This window comes from Somniosus microcephalus, chromosome 1 (genome assembly GCF_052327205.1).
Source record: "Somniosus microcephalus isolate GS21.2 chromosome 1, FLI_Smic_1.0, whole genome shotgun sequence".
NCBI classification, from domain to species: Eukaryota; Metazoa; Chordata; class Chondrichthyes; order Squaliformes; family Somniosidae; genus Somniosus; species Somniosus microcephalus.
The window spans coordinates 162,843,149-162,860,118 of NC_140987.1; the positions used below are offsets into that span (position 1 = coordinate 162,843,149).

At 47.2% G+C, this 16,970-nt stretch overlaps 1 protein-coding gene across 1 annotated transcript in view; it reads right to left on the minus strand.

The window, feature by feature from the left end:
* LOC147124429 (aminopeptidase Q-like) overlaps positions 1-10,945 on the minus strand; it is a 338,328-nt gene extending 327,383 nt beyond the window's left edge. The window contains exon 1 of the mRNA XM_085987070.1: positions 9,990-10,945. Coding sequence (XP_085843196.1) covers positions 9,990-10,609 — 620 coding nt within the window. The 5' untranslated portion in view covers positions 10,610-10,945. The remainder of the gene's footprint in view (positions 1-9,989) is intronic.
* Between the last annotated feature and the right edge of the window lie 6,025 nt (positions 10,946-16,970).

The following is a 16,970-nucleotide window of genomic DNA, read 5'->3' on the forward strand; positions in this document are numbered from 1 at the left end:
TTTGGACAGGTTGGGTGACTGGGCAGAAACATGGCAAATGCACTATAATGTGGATAAATGTGAGGTTATCCACTTTGGTGGCAAAACCAGGAAGGCAGATTATTATTTGAATGGCAATAGATTGGGAGAAGGGGAAGTGCAACGAGACCTGGGTGTCCTTGTGCACCAGTCGCTGAAGGTAAGCATGCAGGTGCAGCAGGCGGTTAAGAAGGCAAATGGTATGTTGGCCTTCGTAGCAAGAGGTTTTGAGTACAGGAACAAGGATGTCTTGCTACAGTTGTACAGGGCCTTGGTGAGACCGCACCTTGAGTATTGTGTGCAGTTTTGGTTGCCTTACCTGAGGAAGGACGTTTTTGCCATGGAAGGAGTGCAGCAAAGATTCACCAGGCTGATACCTGGGATGGCAGGAATGACGTATGAGGAGAGATTGTGTTGATTGGGCTTATACTCATTGGAGTTTAGAAGATTGAGAGGGGATCTCATCGAAACCTATAAAATTCTGTCAGGCCTGGACAGACTAGATGCAGGAAGGATGTTTCTGATGGCCGGGGAGTCCAGAACGAGGGGTCATAGTCTAAGGATAAGGGGTAAGCCATTTAGGACTGAAATGAGGAGGAATTTCTTCACCCAGAGAGTGGTGAACCTGTGGAATTCTCTGCCACAGAGGGCAGTGGAGGCCAGTTCATTAAATATATTCAAGAAAGAGTTGGATATATTTCTTAAGGCTAAAGGGATCAAGGGATATGGGGAGAAGGCAGGGACAGGGTACTGAATTTGAATGATCAGCCATGATCTCATTGAATGGCAGAGCAGGCTCGAAGGGCCGAATGGCCTACTCCTGCTCCTATCTTCTATGTTTCTATGTTTCTATGCTATCTGTTTTTATATTTTTTGCTAGTTTACTTTCATAATCTATCTTCCCTTTCTTAATTAATCTTTTAGTTATTCTTTGCTGGCTTTTAAATGCTTCCAAATCTTTTATCCTCCCACTAGATTTGGCTACTTTATATGCCCTTGTTTTCAGTCGGATACTATCCTTTATTACTTTACTAAGCCATGGATGGCTGTCTTTTCTTTTACTCCCCTTTTTCCTCAGAGGAATATATTTTTCTTGAAAGATGTGAAATATCTCCTTGAATGTAGACCATTGCTCTTGTACCATCTTACACTTTAATCTATTTTCCCAGTCCACTTTAGTGAATTCTACTCTCATACCTTCATAGTCTCCTTTATTTAAGCTCAGTACGCTGGTTTGAGGTCCAACTCTCTCACCCTCAAACTGAATTTGGAATTCAACCATATTATGGTCACTCATTCCAAGGGGATCCTTTACTAGGACATTTTTTATTAATCCTGTCTCATTACACAGGACCAGATCTAAGATTGCCTGCCCCCTGGTTGGTTCAGTTACATACTGCTCAAGGAACCCGCCCCTAATACACTCTATGAACTCTTTCTCAAGGCTGCCCTGCCCAATTTGATTAGTCCAGTCAATATGAAAGTTAAAATCCCCCATGATTATAGCTGTTCCCTTATTACAAGCCCCAACTATTTCTTGATTTATACTCCGACCAACAGAGTTGCAACTGTTAGGAGGCCTATAGACTATGCCCACTAGTGACTTTTCCCCCTTATTATTCCTTATCTCCACCCAAACTGTTTCACTATCCTGATCCTTTGACCCAATATCATTTCTGACTATTGCAGTGATTCCATCCTTGATTAACATAGCAACCCCACCTCCCTTTCCTTCCTGTCTGTCCTTCCTAATTGTCAAATACCCTTGTATGTTTAGTTCCCAGTCATGATCATCTTGCAGCCATGTTTCCATAATGGCCACCAGATGATAACCATGTGTAGTTATTTGTACCGTCAACTCGTCTATTTTGTTACGAATGCTGCGTGCATTCAGATAAAGAACTTTCAAATATGTTTTCTGACAATTTATTCCTATTTTTACCCCTTTTACTACTTTACCTTTATCATTATACATTCTGTCCCTTCCTAATACGCTCTGGTTTTTAATTCCCCCACTGCTACCTTGCTCTATTGCCTTCTCCGCTGTCATTTTTATTTTTCGCTTTCTTAAAACCTCCCCCCCACTAATTAGTTTAAAGCCCTCTCTACAGCCCTAGTTATTCGATTCGCCAGGATTCTAGTCCCAGCACTGACCAAGTGAAGTCCATCCCAACAGAACAGTTTTCTCCTGTCCCAGTACTGATGCCAGTGTCCCAAGAAGCAAAACCCATTTCTCCCACACCAGTCTTTGAGCCACGCATTTAACTCTCTAATTTTATTTACCCTAGCCAAATTTGCACGTGGCTCAGGTAGTAATCCAGAGATTATTACCCTTGTGGTTCTGCTTTTTAATTTGGCCCTTAGCTGCTCAAACTCCCTCAGCAGAACCTCTTTCCTTGTCCTATCTATGTCATTGGTACCAACATGGACCACAACAACTGGATCCTCCCCCTCCCACTCCAAGTTTCTCTCCAGCCCAGAGGAGATGTCCTTAACCCTGGCACCGGGCAGGCAACACAGCCTTCGGGACTCTCGCTCTCGGCTGCAAAGAACCCTATCTATCCCCCTAACAATACTATCCCTTACCACTACAACATTTCTTTTAACTCCCCCCACTTGAATGGCCCCCCGCTCCTGTATCTCCAACACATTGCAAGAAATTTCTCACAACCCGCAGAATACTGTTCTCTGCAGCCGCGAGAGTCCCGAAGGTTGTGTTGCCAGGGATATCTCCTCGCGGCTGGAGAAGAATTTGGCATGGGAGGAGAAGGATCCAGTTGTCGTGGTCCATGTAGGAACCAACGACATAGGTAGAACAAAGAATGAGGTTCTGCTGAGGGAGTTTGAGGAGCTAGGGTCTAAATTAATCAGCAGAACCACAAGGATAATAATCTCTGGATTACTACATGAGCCACGTGCAAATTGGCTCAAAGAGTGGTGTGGGAAAAAGGGGTTTCAATTCATGGGGCACTGATACCAGTACTGGGGAAAGAGGGAGCTGTTTCGCCCTGGCGAATCCAATAACTAGGGCTGTAGATAGGGCTTTAAACTAGAAAAAAGTGGGGAAGGATCAGGTGAGGGGAAATTTAGAAATCTAAAGAGAAAGGTCAAGGCAATAGAGCAATGTAGCAATGTGGGTAAAAATAAGCAGAGTGTGACAGGAAGGGACAGAGAGTTTAATGGTAGCAGTGCAGCAGAGAATAAGGTCAAAGCAGAGAATAATGGTAAGAAATGTAATTAAAGGCTGTTTATCTGAATGCACGAAGCATTCATAACAAGATAGATGACCTTATGGCACAAATAGAGATAAATAGGTTTGATCTAATAGCCATTACTGAGACGTGGTTGCAAGGTGGCCAAGGTTGGGAACTAAATGTTCCAGGGTACTTGACGTTTTGAAAAGACAGGCAGAATGGAAAAGGAGGGGGAGTAGCTCTGATAATAAAGGATGACATAAGGACAGTAGCGAGAAAGGATCTTGGCTCAGAAGATCAGGAAGTAGAATTAGTATGGGTGGAGATAAGGAATGACAAGCAGCAGAAAACATTGGTAGGAGTAGTATATAGGCCCCCTAACAGTGGTTATACCATTGGACAGAATATTAAGCAAGAAATAGTAGGGGCTTGCTACGAAGGTAATGCAATAATCTTGGGGGAATTTAATCTTCATATAGACTATAAGTAGAGAAAAGGTACTAGAGAAACTAATGGGACTAAAAGCCGACAAATCCCATGAACCTGACAGCCTACATCCTAGGGTTCTAAAAGAGGTGGCTGAAGAGATAGTGAATGCATTGGTTTTCATCTTCCACAATTCCCTAGATTCTAGAATGGTCCCAGCGGATTGGTAGGTCACAAATGTAACATTGCAATTCAAGAAAGGAGGGAGAGAAAAAACAGGGAATTACAGGCCTGTTAGCCTGACATCAGTTGTTGGGAACATGCTGGAATCCATTGTTAAAGAAGTGGTATCAGGGCACTTAGAAAATCATAACATGATTAGGCAGAGTCAACATGGTTTTATGAAAGGGAAATCGTGTTTGACAAATTTATTAGAGTTTTTTGAGGATGTAACTAACAGGGTAGATAAAGGGGAACCAGTGGATGTAGTATATTTGGATTTCCAAAAGGCATTTGATAAGGTGCCACGTAAAAAGTTATTACACAAGATTAGGGCTCATGGGGTTGGGGGTAATATAGTAGCATGGATAGAGGATTGGTTAATGGACAGAAAACAGAGAGTAGGGATAAACAGATCTTTTTCAGGTTGGCAGGCTGTAACTAGTGGGGTGCCGCAAGGATCAATGTTGGGGCCTCAGCTATTCACAATCTATATTAATGACCTTGGTGAAGGGGCTGAGTGTAATGTATCCAAGTTTGCTGATGATACAAAGCGAGGTGGGACAGTAAGCTGTGAGGAGAAAACAAAGCGTCTGCAAAGGGATATAGATAGACTAAGTGAGTGGGCAGTAAGGTGGCAGATGGAGTGTAATGTAGGGAAATGTGAGGTTATTCACTTTGGTAGGAAGAATAGAAAAACAGAATATTTTTTAAACAGTGAGAAACTTTCAAATGTTGGTGTTCAGAGAGATTTGGGTGTCCTCGTGCAAGAAACACAGAAAGCTAGCATGCAGGTACAGCAAGCAATAAGGAAGGCAAATGGCATGTTGGGCTTTATTGCAAGGGGGTTGGAGCATAGGAGTAAGGAAGTCTTGCTACAATTGTACAGGGCCTTGCTGAGACCACACCTGGAGTTCTGTGCACAGTTTTGGTCTCCTTCTCTAAGGAAGGATATACTTGCCTTGGAGGCGGTGCAACAAAGATTGACTAGATTGATTCCTGGGATGAGAGGGCTGTCCTATGATGAGAGATTGTGTAGAATAGGCCTATATTCTCTGGCGTTTAGAAGAATGAGAAGTGGTCTCATTGAAACATACAAGATTCTGACGGGGATTGACAGGGTAGATACTGAGAGGTTGTTTCCCCTGGCTGGAGTGTCTAGAGCTTGGGGGCATAGTCTCAGGATAAGGGGTAGGCCATTTAAGACTGAGATGAGGAGGAATTTCTTTTCTCAGAGAGTTGTGAATCTTTGGAATTCTCTGCCCCAGAGGGCTGAATGCTGAGTCTTTGAGTATATTCAAGGCTGAGATATTTAGATTTTTGGACTCCAGGGGAATCAAGGGATATGGGGATCAGGCGGAAAAGTGGAGTTGAGGTTGATGATCAGCCATGATCTTATTGAATGGCGAAGCAGGCTCGAGGGGCCGTATGACGTACTCCTGCTCTTATTTCTTATGTTCTTATGTTAATACCCTGGAGATCATGACAGTTCAGGATATTTCTGTGGCATCATGATACCAGGAATAGCTTCGAAGGACATTGGTAGCTTTTGAAGTGGCTGCTAACAATGCTGCAATAGATGCACTGAACAGTGCACTTTCATAGACCTGAACACCAACATTTGAAAGTTTCTCACCATTTAAAAAATATTCGGTTTTTCTATTTCTTCCTACCAAGACCCGACTGGGACTATTATATCTGGGATGAAACTAACCAGTAGCAGTACCTCTGAGCTTGTGTCCAGCACCAGTGGGCTGCAAGGATTGGTCATAGATGCCACTCTCTTTCTGAATAATGACATTGCCCCTATTTCCTAAAGGCCACTCCAATGCCTGCGCATGAGAAAGTTTCTAATATGGATCCAGCACCCCTTTCCCTTGCAAGAGAAAGGTTGCTGGAATTACAAAGAAAGAAAGACTTGCATTTATATAGCACCTCTCATGACCACTGGATGTCCCAAAGCGCTTTACTGCCAATGAAGTACTTATTGAAGTGTAGTCACTGTTGTAATGTAGGAAACGCAGCAGCCAATTTGCATGCAGCAAACATCCACAGCCAGCAATGTGATAATGACCAGATAATCTGTTTTGTGATGTTGATTGAGAAATAAATATTGCTCTTCATCCAAATAGTGCCATGGGATTTTTTACGTCCACCTGAGAGAGCAGACAGGTCCTCGGTTTAACAGCTCATCCAAAAGACTACACCTCCGACAGTGCAGCACTCCCTCAGTACTGCACTGGTGTGTCAGCCTAGATTTTTGTGCTCAAGCCTCTGGAGTGGGAATTGAACCCACAACCTTCTGCCTCAGAGACGAGGGTGCTACCAACTGAGCCACAGCACCGAAACAGGCTATTCTGCCCAACCAGTCTGTGTTCATGTTTATCCTCTATGTGAGTAGTAGTCCTAATCCCATGTGCCTAACCTGTTCCCATGTCCCTTTATTTCCCTTTCTTTCCACCACCTATCTAACCTATTTTCAAATATAGATATAGTTCCTGCTTCAATCACTGACTTTTGTAATGTTTTCAACATTTTGTGGAGATGGAAGAAACAGGTGTGCTCCACAAAACAACTGCGGGCCGCTACCCACCAGCACTTGCCCCCTTTCCAATCACCTCCCCACCCCTGGGGTCATCTCTGGGCCTCAGTGTGAGACAAAATTTGTAAAGGCCCGACAGGTGAGCTGTGTCGAGGCTATGCAGTTTGCCTGGTTTATTTTGATGAGGACAAATTTACTTTGGTCCTCAGGCCTCTCCGTTCTGGGGCGCCATTGCTGCACACCACTGGAATCATGCCCCGTCTGGGATGTTAAGGAATTGAGGCCCCAATGAGTCTGATTTTGGTCCCTCTGGGACAGCTGCTTCCTGCAACAAGCATCAACTCTGAGGCTCTAGGCAAACCATCCCAGCCACCCATCTACCAAACTATCTCACTCAGGGAGCATCTTGTCGAAGTATTAGACTAGGAGATAGACCGAGTGAGTTAGTTGACATAAAGGGGAGACACAGTGGTAAGAAGTAGTTGTGTTAGGGTGAATAGATTTTCTAGCACCTTTGAATTAATGTTGTTATGAGAATAAACACAACTTGAGCACATAAACTTCTGAGTTAATTTCTGTGTAGGCTTGCAACTTTTGGGAGGAGGATTATTATAAGGGGCTTTATATAGAAACTTGGGCGAAAACTTTGATTATGACAGACTTTGTGAGGGTGGGGAGAATAAGTAGATATGAAGTGAGATTATTTGGTATGTCAACTTTTATTCATTGAAAGCACAGAACTATAAGTCGTGTCCTCCTTTCTCTGGCTGCTCACTGTTGTGATCCAAATTCTCCCCTACTAATGCTCCCTCCTCATGCTGTGCAGTTGCAGGAACTTCCCTTCCATTTTCATCACTGTAGGAAAAACCTTTTGTAAATTGCCAAAATGTTTTCTCAAAATTGAGATTCAGCTCAAAGCTGGCCACACAAAATGGTTAAACTGAATGCTGGGAAATCAAAAATAATTAAGACCATGAAGGTTGATTTGAACAAACATTCCTTACCAGTGATAAGAGGCTAGCATTAAGAGCTGAGCTCAGGAATAACTCGCTCGTGGTACATAAATATCCCATGCCTTATCTGGTCCTGTGTAAGAGTCTTTGTTAAAAGCAAGATTGAGAAGTTAGAGGAGTGAAAGTGGAATTTGATATACCTAGGCATCTATGCCTCATTAACTTTGACATCTTCCAGGACACTTATGTGACTGGTAGAAAGATATGTTTGGATATATATGTCACCCAGGTCAATTGAATGGAAAAATAGGGGTTTCTTTAAATTTAGGGTGCATGACACACTTCTTGGTAGACTGTCTTTGTCTTCATTAGATGAAATCCCTCTTTGTTAGTTAGAAGATTCTCTTTGTCTTCTCTAGTCTTTTTCTGCAGTAATCTTTATCCAGCACATGTAGAAGGATACCATTACAAGTACAAAATATATTCATAACAGAGTAGCGGTTTTATATAAGTCACATTGTACAGCTATATCAACCAGTTACAGGCAGCAATAAGTGTCTCACTTAATTGTACAAGTTGTCTGAGATCAAGGAAAGTGAGAGTTAAGTCAACTATCTCAGATACAGTCACCATGCATAAGGAGAATTCAGCCGGAATGGAGGATCTGAATGGAACAGATAGCCCCACCACTGTAGGACCTCATCAACTCGATATTCCAGAAGCTAATACTGTCAATCCATGGGAGGAAGAAGATCAACTGAACAATGCTGCTCATAAGGACAAGGTCATACAAGCTCTGAGAATATTGCTAACCACCTGCGCATAGACTCTAATCTATTCTATAGACTGGATATCTAATGCTGTTAATTTGTCAGCAACTAAGGAGTTAACTTCTGGAGTAGTCTCACCAATTTGCAGTAGTTTCAGACATATACTATAATTTAATATTCAGCAATCCAGTTAATGCTGAATGACGGTGATACACAGAGCTGCCTTTATAACCTCTTATTTTATTAATTACTTGTTATTCAAATTGCTAAATGACCCTGTCTACAACTGTTTCTGCCTATTAATTGTTTGTATAGTCAGTGTTTAAATAGTGATAATTATGAGTTGTTGATAATTGTAGTTGTTGGTGCATGGCTTGTTGTCTGACCAGCAACAGGACTAGAAGCAGTGAGTGTTCCTCAAAACGATAGCTTCCTCAAGATGCAGGGCATCAATGGACTATACCACTCTTTAAGATGGTACCAAAATGATTAGGCACAGGGAAACAACCAAATTCTGTCCCCTTTTAAAGTTTCAGATACTAGATTTATTAAATGATATTGGCATCTCTAAAGTGTTTTCTCCCTTCAGTCAGAAAATGATGGGTCCATGCTAATTCTGCATGGATTGTCATCACTCAAGTATGGCTAAAATGCAAACAGTTCTATGCAAGTACTAAAACAAATTGTATAAAGCCCGTCGATATGGACAACGCTTTAATACACCAAAATAGAATTGAAATTGCGATTAACTTGGAATCCTTAGGGCTAGACAAAATATTAAATTGGCAGCAAAAAGATATATTTCTTGGAATGGTTAATGTTAGCAAAAGTATCAGGAACAGTTACAACACACAGGAGGTGATTAAAAACATACTGAGGAAATGAGTGAAAAGGGACTAAATTCAGACAAAGCTTATCGTTCTTTGAGTGAAATGTCACTTCTCTTTATAATCCCTCTCTGAACCCAAACACTCATCAGGTTCGACGAATGAACTTAATACTAAGGGGCGCGCTCACACTATTCGCTTCGCTTTGCTGTCCATATGGCAATGCTGTTTAGTCTCAGATACTCCCAGAGGTCACACCAAGCACAATAAATATAAGCTGTGTGAATGTGAATGCCAGAAAGGGAGCCGGAGGTCAAAAATTGTTATGTGTATGGTTGGAAACTTTTTTTCACAAAAGTTCCCTTGTTCAAAGGTATTTTGTGTTTAAGTATATGCTTTCAGCGACTCAAGCTGCACGGTTAAACTTTAAGCTATAAAAACGAGATAACATTACCGAAATAAGTTGCTTTAGCAGCCGGGATGATTGCTGCACGTAATTTATTTTTATGAACAGTTTTATGGCAAAAGCACATTTCTTTTTCTTCCAAGTGGGTAGTGAGTAAGGAAATTATTGCTCAGTTCCTGTACGAAATATGGCATAACACTGGCACTCGGTGAGAAATGTTAATAACTACATGGTGCGTGTCTGACCAACATGGTGCTGTGCATTGCAGGCCAATTGGACTTCAACCTATAAATTCAAAGCAGTACAATGTTAATTGAGAGCATGTGCATCCAAACGCATTTTATTAAAACTGCACTGAAAGAAGTCAAGAAAACGAAACCGCCTTCCTCCCTCAGCTCAATAACTTTATAACGCGGAGATCTCTCGGGGGAATTCTAACACAGCATTTATGAATTCGATTCAAGAGGCTATCCGATACACGAGGAGTCATGGTACAAGCGAAAAGAAAGCCATAAAGATCAAGAAAAGCCAAACATCCGAAGTGTGCTTTAAAGAAAGAGAAGACCATTTAATATTGCTCACTGAGATCTGCGCAGACTTCCTAAACTTGTACTTTCTAAACTCTCTCACTTACTTGTTGATGCCCCACTCCGAGTAGGAACTGATGAAAAGTCCCGATGCCGCCTCCTTCAGCTGCCCGCTGTAGTTGGTTTGGATGATGTACTCCTGTCCTGGCACCAGTTTGCCGTCCAGTTCGATCACCAGGTACTCGTTCTCAAGTTCAAGCCAAGTGTCCTGAATGTCCGGAGTGGGGCGAAGCTCAACACCGAGAGGGCTCCCGGTAGCCGTGATCGTCACCCCGGAGTAACGGAGCTGATGGCTGTGAATCAGGATGATCTCGGTCTCCTCTCGACACATCACTGTCACATTGACCTGGCCGATAAAAGAGTAGGGTTCGTCCTGCCCGGGCACTAGCTGTGGCCACAGCTCCAACTGGTAATGGCTGGGGATGAGATTGGTTGGTAACCGGGAGTTGTTCCACAGCCCCCACCGGGCAGTAACGGTGGGCATCGAGCTGGGGGTGCTAGGGGGCTCCCAGCTCGTCGGGAAGATCTCCTCAGTTTTCTCAGTCCTCAGCCTGGCGTAAAGAATCGCAAAAACCGTTGAAATCACCAGTAAAGCCAAGATGAGAAGGGTGAAAAGCACAACCGCCTTCCGACTGAGGTAGAACCCAGAGTTGGACTTCGGTCCCATTTTTAGTCCCGGCTCCTTATTTGATCTCCAGCTCCTCTGGTTTTATTTTTACATTTTATTAAAGGTCTCAAATTGCTGTGTTGAGAAAGGGGGCTGAACCTGCTCCCACTTGGACCAATATCCATCTGACTAGCAATCTCTATAGTTTTGGTGAGGTTACACTGCACGTCAAACGCCCAGTAACATCCATGTTACCAATGGCAGCACAAAGCGTAGCGGTTTCAAATATTTTGTGAGTTGCCTCCGATCACTTTGAATATAAAGGCTGGGGACAGTTTCACAAGCGATTCGCGTAGAGTGTGGGAAATCAGATGAAAAGGCATATGTGCCTTGTTTAGATTAAGTATGCCCTGTAGTGCATAAAAATTAAATTTCAAATAGTACTTGCTGATTCTGGAATAAACGTTTCTTGATATGTTTTATTACTTGAAAGTATTGGTGCACGTTTAGAAGCAAACGCAAAGCTGTTTCACTTCAGATAATGTTATTGCTGGTTGATCTTCAATTAAGTTTAGAGTAACAGACGGGGTGGTAATGGGACAAGTAAAGAAACAAAAGAGGCAGCGTTTATTTGCAACACTAGTGGGTTGGACCAGGTTTCTGATTGGTCCCCTTGGAGGACAAGACACAGCCAACAGCTTGTCTGGAATTAGTAATTTCATCCTGCCGGCTGTAGAGCAGTCTGCACTGTACCTGAATGGAGGGACCGTGTGTGGGTTCCGTGTGTGTGGTGTAGATTCATAGAATCATAGAAAGTTACAGCACGGAAGGAGGCCATTTCGGCCCATCATGTCTGCGCCGGCCAACAAAGAGCTATCCAGCCTAATGTGTGCGGGTGCGTATGTGGGGTGTGTCTGTGGGTACGTGTATGGGGTGTGTTTGTGTGTGGGGTCTGCATGTGTGTGGAGTCTGTGTGTGTGGGGTCCATGTGTGAGGGGACTGTGTGTGTGGGGTCCGTGTGTGTGGGGTCCATGTGTGGGGGGACCATGAGTGTGTGGTCCATGTGTGGGGGGCCCGTGTGTGTGAGGTCCGTGTGTGTGGGGTTCATGTGGGGGGTCAGTGTGTGGGGAGTCCATGTTTGTGGGGTCCGTGTGTGTGGGGTCCATGAATGGGGGGACCATGTGTGTGTGGTCCGCGTGTGTGGGGTCCGTGTGTGTGGAGTCCATGTGTGGGGGGTCCATGTGTGGGGTGCATTTGTGTATCCAGCCTCCTGACACACCAGCGAGTTCACACTGGGGAGAGGCCATTCACCTGCTCAGTGTGTGAGAAAGGATTCACTAATTAATCTGGTTGGAAGAACGTGCTCCACGTCTAACAGAGGTGGGGAAAACGTGATCCGTCTTCCCATCTGGATTGCGTTCTCGCTCTCATATCCACCCCTCCCCCCTTTAGACCTGGATCACATTCATCCCAATTGTTCTCCCTGTGCTCTAACCCCCACCCCGAGTTACTGACATTCTCCCCCCAAACTCATGACCTTCTCACCCCCGAGTCACTGAACTTCTCCCCCCCAACTTCCTGACCTCCCCCTGAGTTCCTGACATTCTCCCCCGAACTCTTGACCTTCTCACCCCCGAGTCACTGAACTTCTCCCCCCCAACTTCCTGACCTCCCCCTGAGTTCCTGACATTCTCCCCCGAACTCTTGACCTTTTCACCCCCGAGTCACTGAACTTCTCCCCCCCCGAGTTCCTGACCTTCCCCCCAGTTCCTGACCTTCCCTCCCCCAAGTTCCTGACCTTCTCCCCGAGTTCCTGACCTCCCACCTGAGTTCCTGACCTCCCACCTGAGTGCCTGACCTTCTCCCCTGAGTTCATGACCTTCTCCCCTGAGTTCATGACATTCTCCCTCGAGTTCATGACATTCTCCTTCGAGTTCCTGACCTCCCCAGTTCCTGTCCTTCTCACCTGAGTTCCTGACCTCCCCCCCGAGTTCCTGACCTTCTCCCCCGAGTTCCTGACCTTCTCCCCAGTTCATGACCTTCTCCCCCGAGTTCATGACCTCCCCCCCGAGTTCCTGACCTTCTCCCCCGAGTTCCTGACCTCCCCCGAGTTCATGACCTTCTCCCCCGAGTTCCTGACCTTCTCCCCGAGTTCCTGACCTTCTTTCCCCAATTCCTGACCTCCCCCGAGTTCCTGACCTTTTCCCCCGAGTTCCTGACCTTCTCCCCCAAGTTCATGACATTCTCCCCCAAGTTCATGACCTTCTTCCCCGAGTTCATGACCTTCTCCCAGAGTTCCTGACCTTCTTCCCCAAGTTCTTGACCACCCCCGAGTTCCTGACCTTCTCCCCTGAGTTCATGACATTCTCCCCAAGTTCCTGACCTTCTACCCCGAGTTCATGACATTCTCCCCCAAGTTCATGACCTTCTCCCCCAAGTTCCTGACCTTCTCCCCTGAGTTCCTGACTTTCTCCCCGGCGTTCCTGACCTGCTGCCCCGAGTTCCTGACCTACCCCCAAGTTTCTGACCTTCTCCCCTGAGTTCCTGACCTTCTCCCCTGAGTTCCTGACCTCCCCCGAGTTCCTGACCTTCTCCCCTGAGTTCCTGACCTCCCCCGAGTTCCTGACCTTCTCCCCCAAGATCCTGACCTACCCCCAAGTTCCTGACCTTCTCCCCTGAGTTCCTGACCTCCCCTGAGTTCCTGACCTTCTCCCCTGAGATCCTGACATACCCCCAAGTGCCTGACCTTCTCCCCTGAGTTCACGACCTTCTCCCCCCGAGTTCCAGACCTCCCACCTGAGTCCCTGACCTTCTTCCCCGAGTTCCTGACCTTCTCCCCAGTTCCTGACTTTCTGCCCCCGAGTTCCTGACCTCCCCTGAGTTCATGACCTTCTCCCCGAGTTCCTGACCTTATCCCCCGAGTTTATGACCTTCTCTCCCCAGTTCCTGACCTCCCCCGAGTTCCTGACCTTCTCCCCTGAGTTCCTGACCTTTCCCCCTGAGTTCCTGACCTTCTCCCCCGAGTTCATGACATTCTTCCCCGAGTTCCTGACCTTCTCTCCCCGAGTTCCTGACCTTCTCCCCAGTTCATGACCTTCTCCCCCGAGTTCATGACCTCCCCCCCAGTTCCTGACCTTCTCCCCCGAGTTCCTGACCTCCCCTGAGTTCATGACCTTCGCCCCCGAGTTCCTAACCTTCTCTCCCCAGTTTCTGACCTCCCCCGAGTTCCTGACCTTTTCCCCCGAGTTCCTGACCTTCTCCCCCAAGTTCATGACATTCTCCCCCAAGTTCATGACCTTCTTCCCCGAGTTCATGACCTTCTCCCAGAGTTCCTGACCTTCTCCCCCAAGTTCCTGACCTTCTCACCCGAGTTCCTGACCTTCTCCCCCGAGTTCATGACATTCTTCCCCAAGTTCCTGACCTTCTCCCCTGAGTTCCTGACCTTCTCCCCCGAGTTCATGACCTTCTCCCCTGAGATCATGACATTCTCCCCCGAGTTCCTGACCTTCTCTCCCCGAGTTCATGACCTTCCCCCCCAGTTCCTGACCTTCTCCCCCAAGTTCCTGACCTTCTCCCCTGAGTTCATGACCTTCTCCCCGAGTTCCTGACCTTCCACCACGAGTTCCTGACCTTCTCCCTGTAACATTTGCATGTTGAATTGTCATTGGCCCACAGGCATCTGTAAGAAATACCTATTATATTCACATGTGATCACATGCTGAGTTGTCATTGGCCTGCAGGCATCTGTAAGGACTGCTATTGTTTTGGAGGACCCGGGGTCCTAACTCCATCTTGTCCACACGGTGCTGTTGTGAGTCAGAACAGACCTGATGCTTCATTAAAAGGCCTAGAAATTCAGTTGGTTGTGCCAGCCGCTAGCGCCTTAAGAAGGAGAGAAGTGGGGTGCTAAGCAGCTAGCGATCGGGCGCAGTGTGATCTGCGCCTCTTGCGAAATTTAGTAACGATTTAGCGGTGGCGCAAAACCTTTGCACGCGCTCAGCTGCACGCGCAGATCATGACATCATTTCATGATGCAACACCCTTTGTTCGCCCTGACCCAGAAATTCAGTGGCGCCGGCCGATTGTGCGTCTGGCGCACCCAGCGACTGGTAAAGTGGAATGGTTCCCAGTCGCTGCGGGGCGCGGGGGGTGCTAATTAAAGGGGACTCCTCCTGCAGTATAAATGTCAGCCATTTTGCTCCACTCCCTCTTTGTGAGACACTGATATTTGGAGAGAGATAAAGGGAGAGAGCTTTCTGGTTTGAATCAACACTCGCACAGGTACTTCTGGCTTCAGGCCAGTGCTTTGCACTTGTAATTAACATTCAGTGCCATAGCATTAATTCAATACATCTAATGGGGGCTGCAATGGGTGCAAACATTGGCTTACTGGATTGCATTCAGAGGGCTCAGAAACGCCGTGACAGAGTGCCAGTCATGGCCAGACGGAGAAGGGCCAACAGGCGTTGGCACAGGAGGCCTTACCCACCCAGGGTATACCGCCAGCAATTCTCATATCTGAACATGTCTGAGGAGCAGTGTGTTCGGAGGCTGCGATTCAGAAGGGAGGTGGTCACAGAGATCTGCCACCTGCTTCAGAGAGATCTGCAGCCACAGCTGAGGAGCAGGATGTCTCTGTCGGTGGCAGTGAATGTGACGGTGGCTCGCAACTTCTATGCCACCGGCTCCTTCCAATCCGCTACTGGGGACATTTCCAACATCTCCCAGTTCACGGTACGTTGCTGCATCCACCAGGTGACCAATGCCCTTTTCAGAAGGAGACGTCAGTTCATTTCCTTCCCCATGACCCTCAACAAGCAGCAAGAGCGTGCAATGGGCTTTGCAGCATTAGCGGACTTCCCAATGGTGCAGGGCGCCATTGACTGCACGCATGTGGCTTTGCGGGCACCTCTGGAGAATGCCGAGGATTACCGCAACCGGAAGGGCTACCATTCGCTCAACGTGCAGTTGGTGTGTGACCACAGGTACCTCATACTAGCTGTCAATGCCCACTTTCCAGGCAGCAGCCACGATGCCTTCATCCTGCACCAGACTTCTGTGGCAGACATTTTCGAAGCCCAGCCTCACCCACGGGGATGGCTTCTCGGGGACAAAGGCTATCCTTTGTGCACCTGGCTGATGACCCCGCTCCGTGCGCCCAGCACCCCTGCTGAAGAGCGATACAATGACAGCCATCAAGCAACCAGGAACATCATTGAGCACACAATCGGCGTGCTCAAGCAATGGTTCCGCTGTCTGGATCGCTCCGGGGGAGCCCTACAGTACTCGCCTGAGCGAGTCTCCCATTTCATTGTCGTGTGCTGCATGCTGCACAAACTGGCTATCCGCAGGACTCAGCCACTGCCAGCAGGCATTGGAGGACCACCAGAGGAGGAGGGGGAGGAGGAGGAGGAGGAGGAGGAGGACCAGGATAGGAGGGAAGCAGAAAATGCAAGGGCCGTCCGTCGGCGGCTTATTGCAACTCGGTTCTAGGCCCCCTCTCAGGGAATGGCTTGTGCCAATGAAGGAAGATAAATGTAGCCACTCCACAAGCCCTCAGCCGATCAAGGCAACCAATACTTCCAAAAGCAAACATGGACAGTGCGATTAAAGAAAATGTTTTACTCTTACAACTCTGTGCCCTTCCCGCATGACAAACTAATTCAGAGAAACCCCCCAAACAAAAACACACCAGTCTCAGCCTTCATATAAAAAAGAAATACAACAGTGTTGGCCTTCATATAAAAAACAAATGCAACAGTCTCGGCCTGTTTATAAAAAGCAACACAATTGGCCAGACCTTCTACTTTTTCATCTGCGAGGGTGATCCGTCTCGCTTCCGGCCATGGCTCCTACCCGCCCTGCAGCTCCTCCTCAATGGGACCCCAGTGGCTGCAGCAAGGCTGGGGGAAGGCTGCTGAGGGTCAGTTGGTGAGACAGCAGATGCCCTTGGGGGTCGGCCTGGACCAGCTCTGGGCCTGGAGGGCCCGGCTGCGGACTGCTCCAACTCAGCTTGGGTGGCAGCAGTCTGTCCTACGGGTGGTGGCAGCTGCAGTGGAGGAGTGACAGTGTTGGCTGCAGGAATGCTGCCAACCTGACAGAGCACAGGCACTCCCTGGTCGGCTGATGCACTGGCACTCGCACGGGCCGGCACTGCAGCATGCGCAGCAATCTGCTGAAGCACAGACTGCTGGGCTGCTGCGGCGCGGCGAGTGCCCCGGCGATGCCTGGCCGAGCCAGCGAGTGTGGCAGCAGTTAGTGCCCGTGTGGCCCTGGTTTGTGTCTGGATGACACCAGCCAGTGGATGCATGGCTTTTGCTGGAGGCCGCCTGTGCTGCCGCGAAGTCCTGCAGACTCCTGGCCTGTGCCGGCTGAATTCCTGCACACTCCTTGCCAGTGACTCTATGGAGTCAGGCATCAT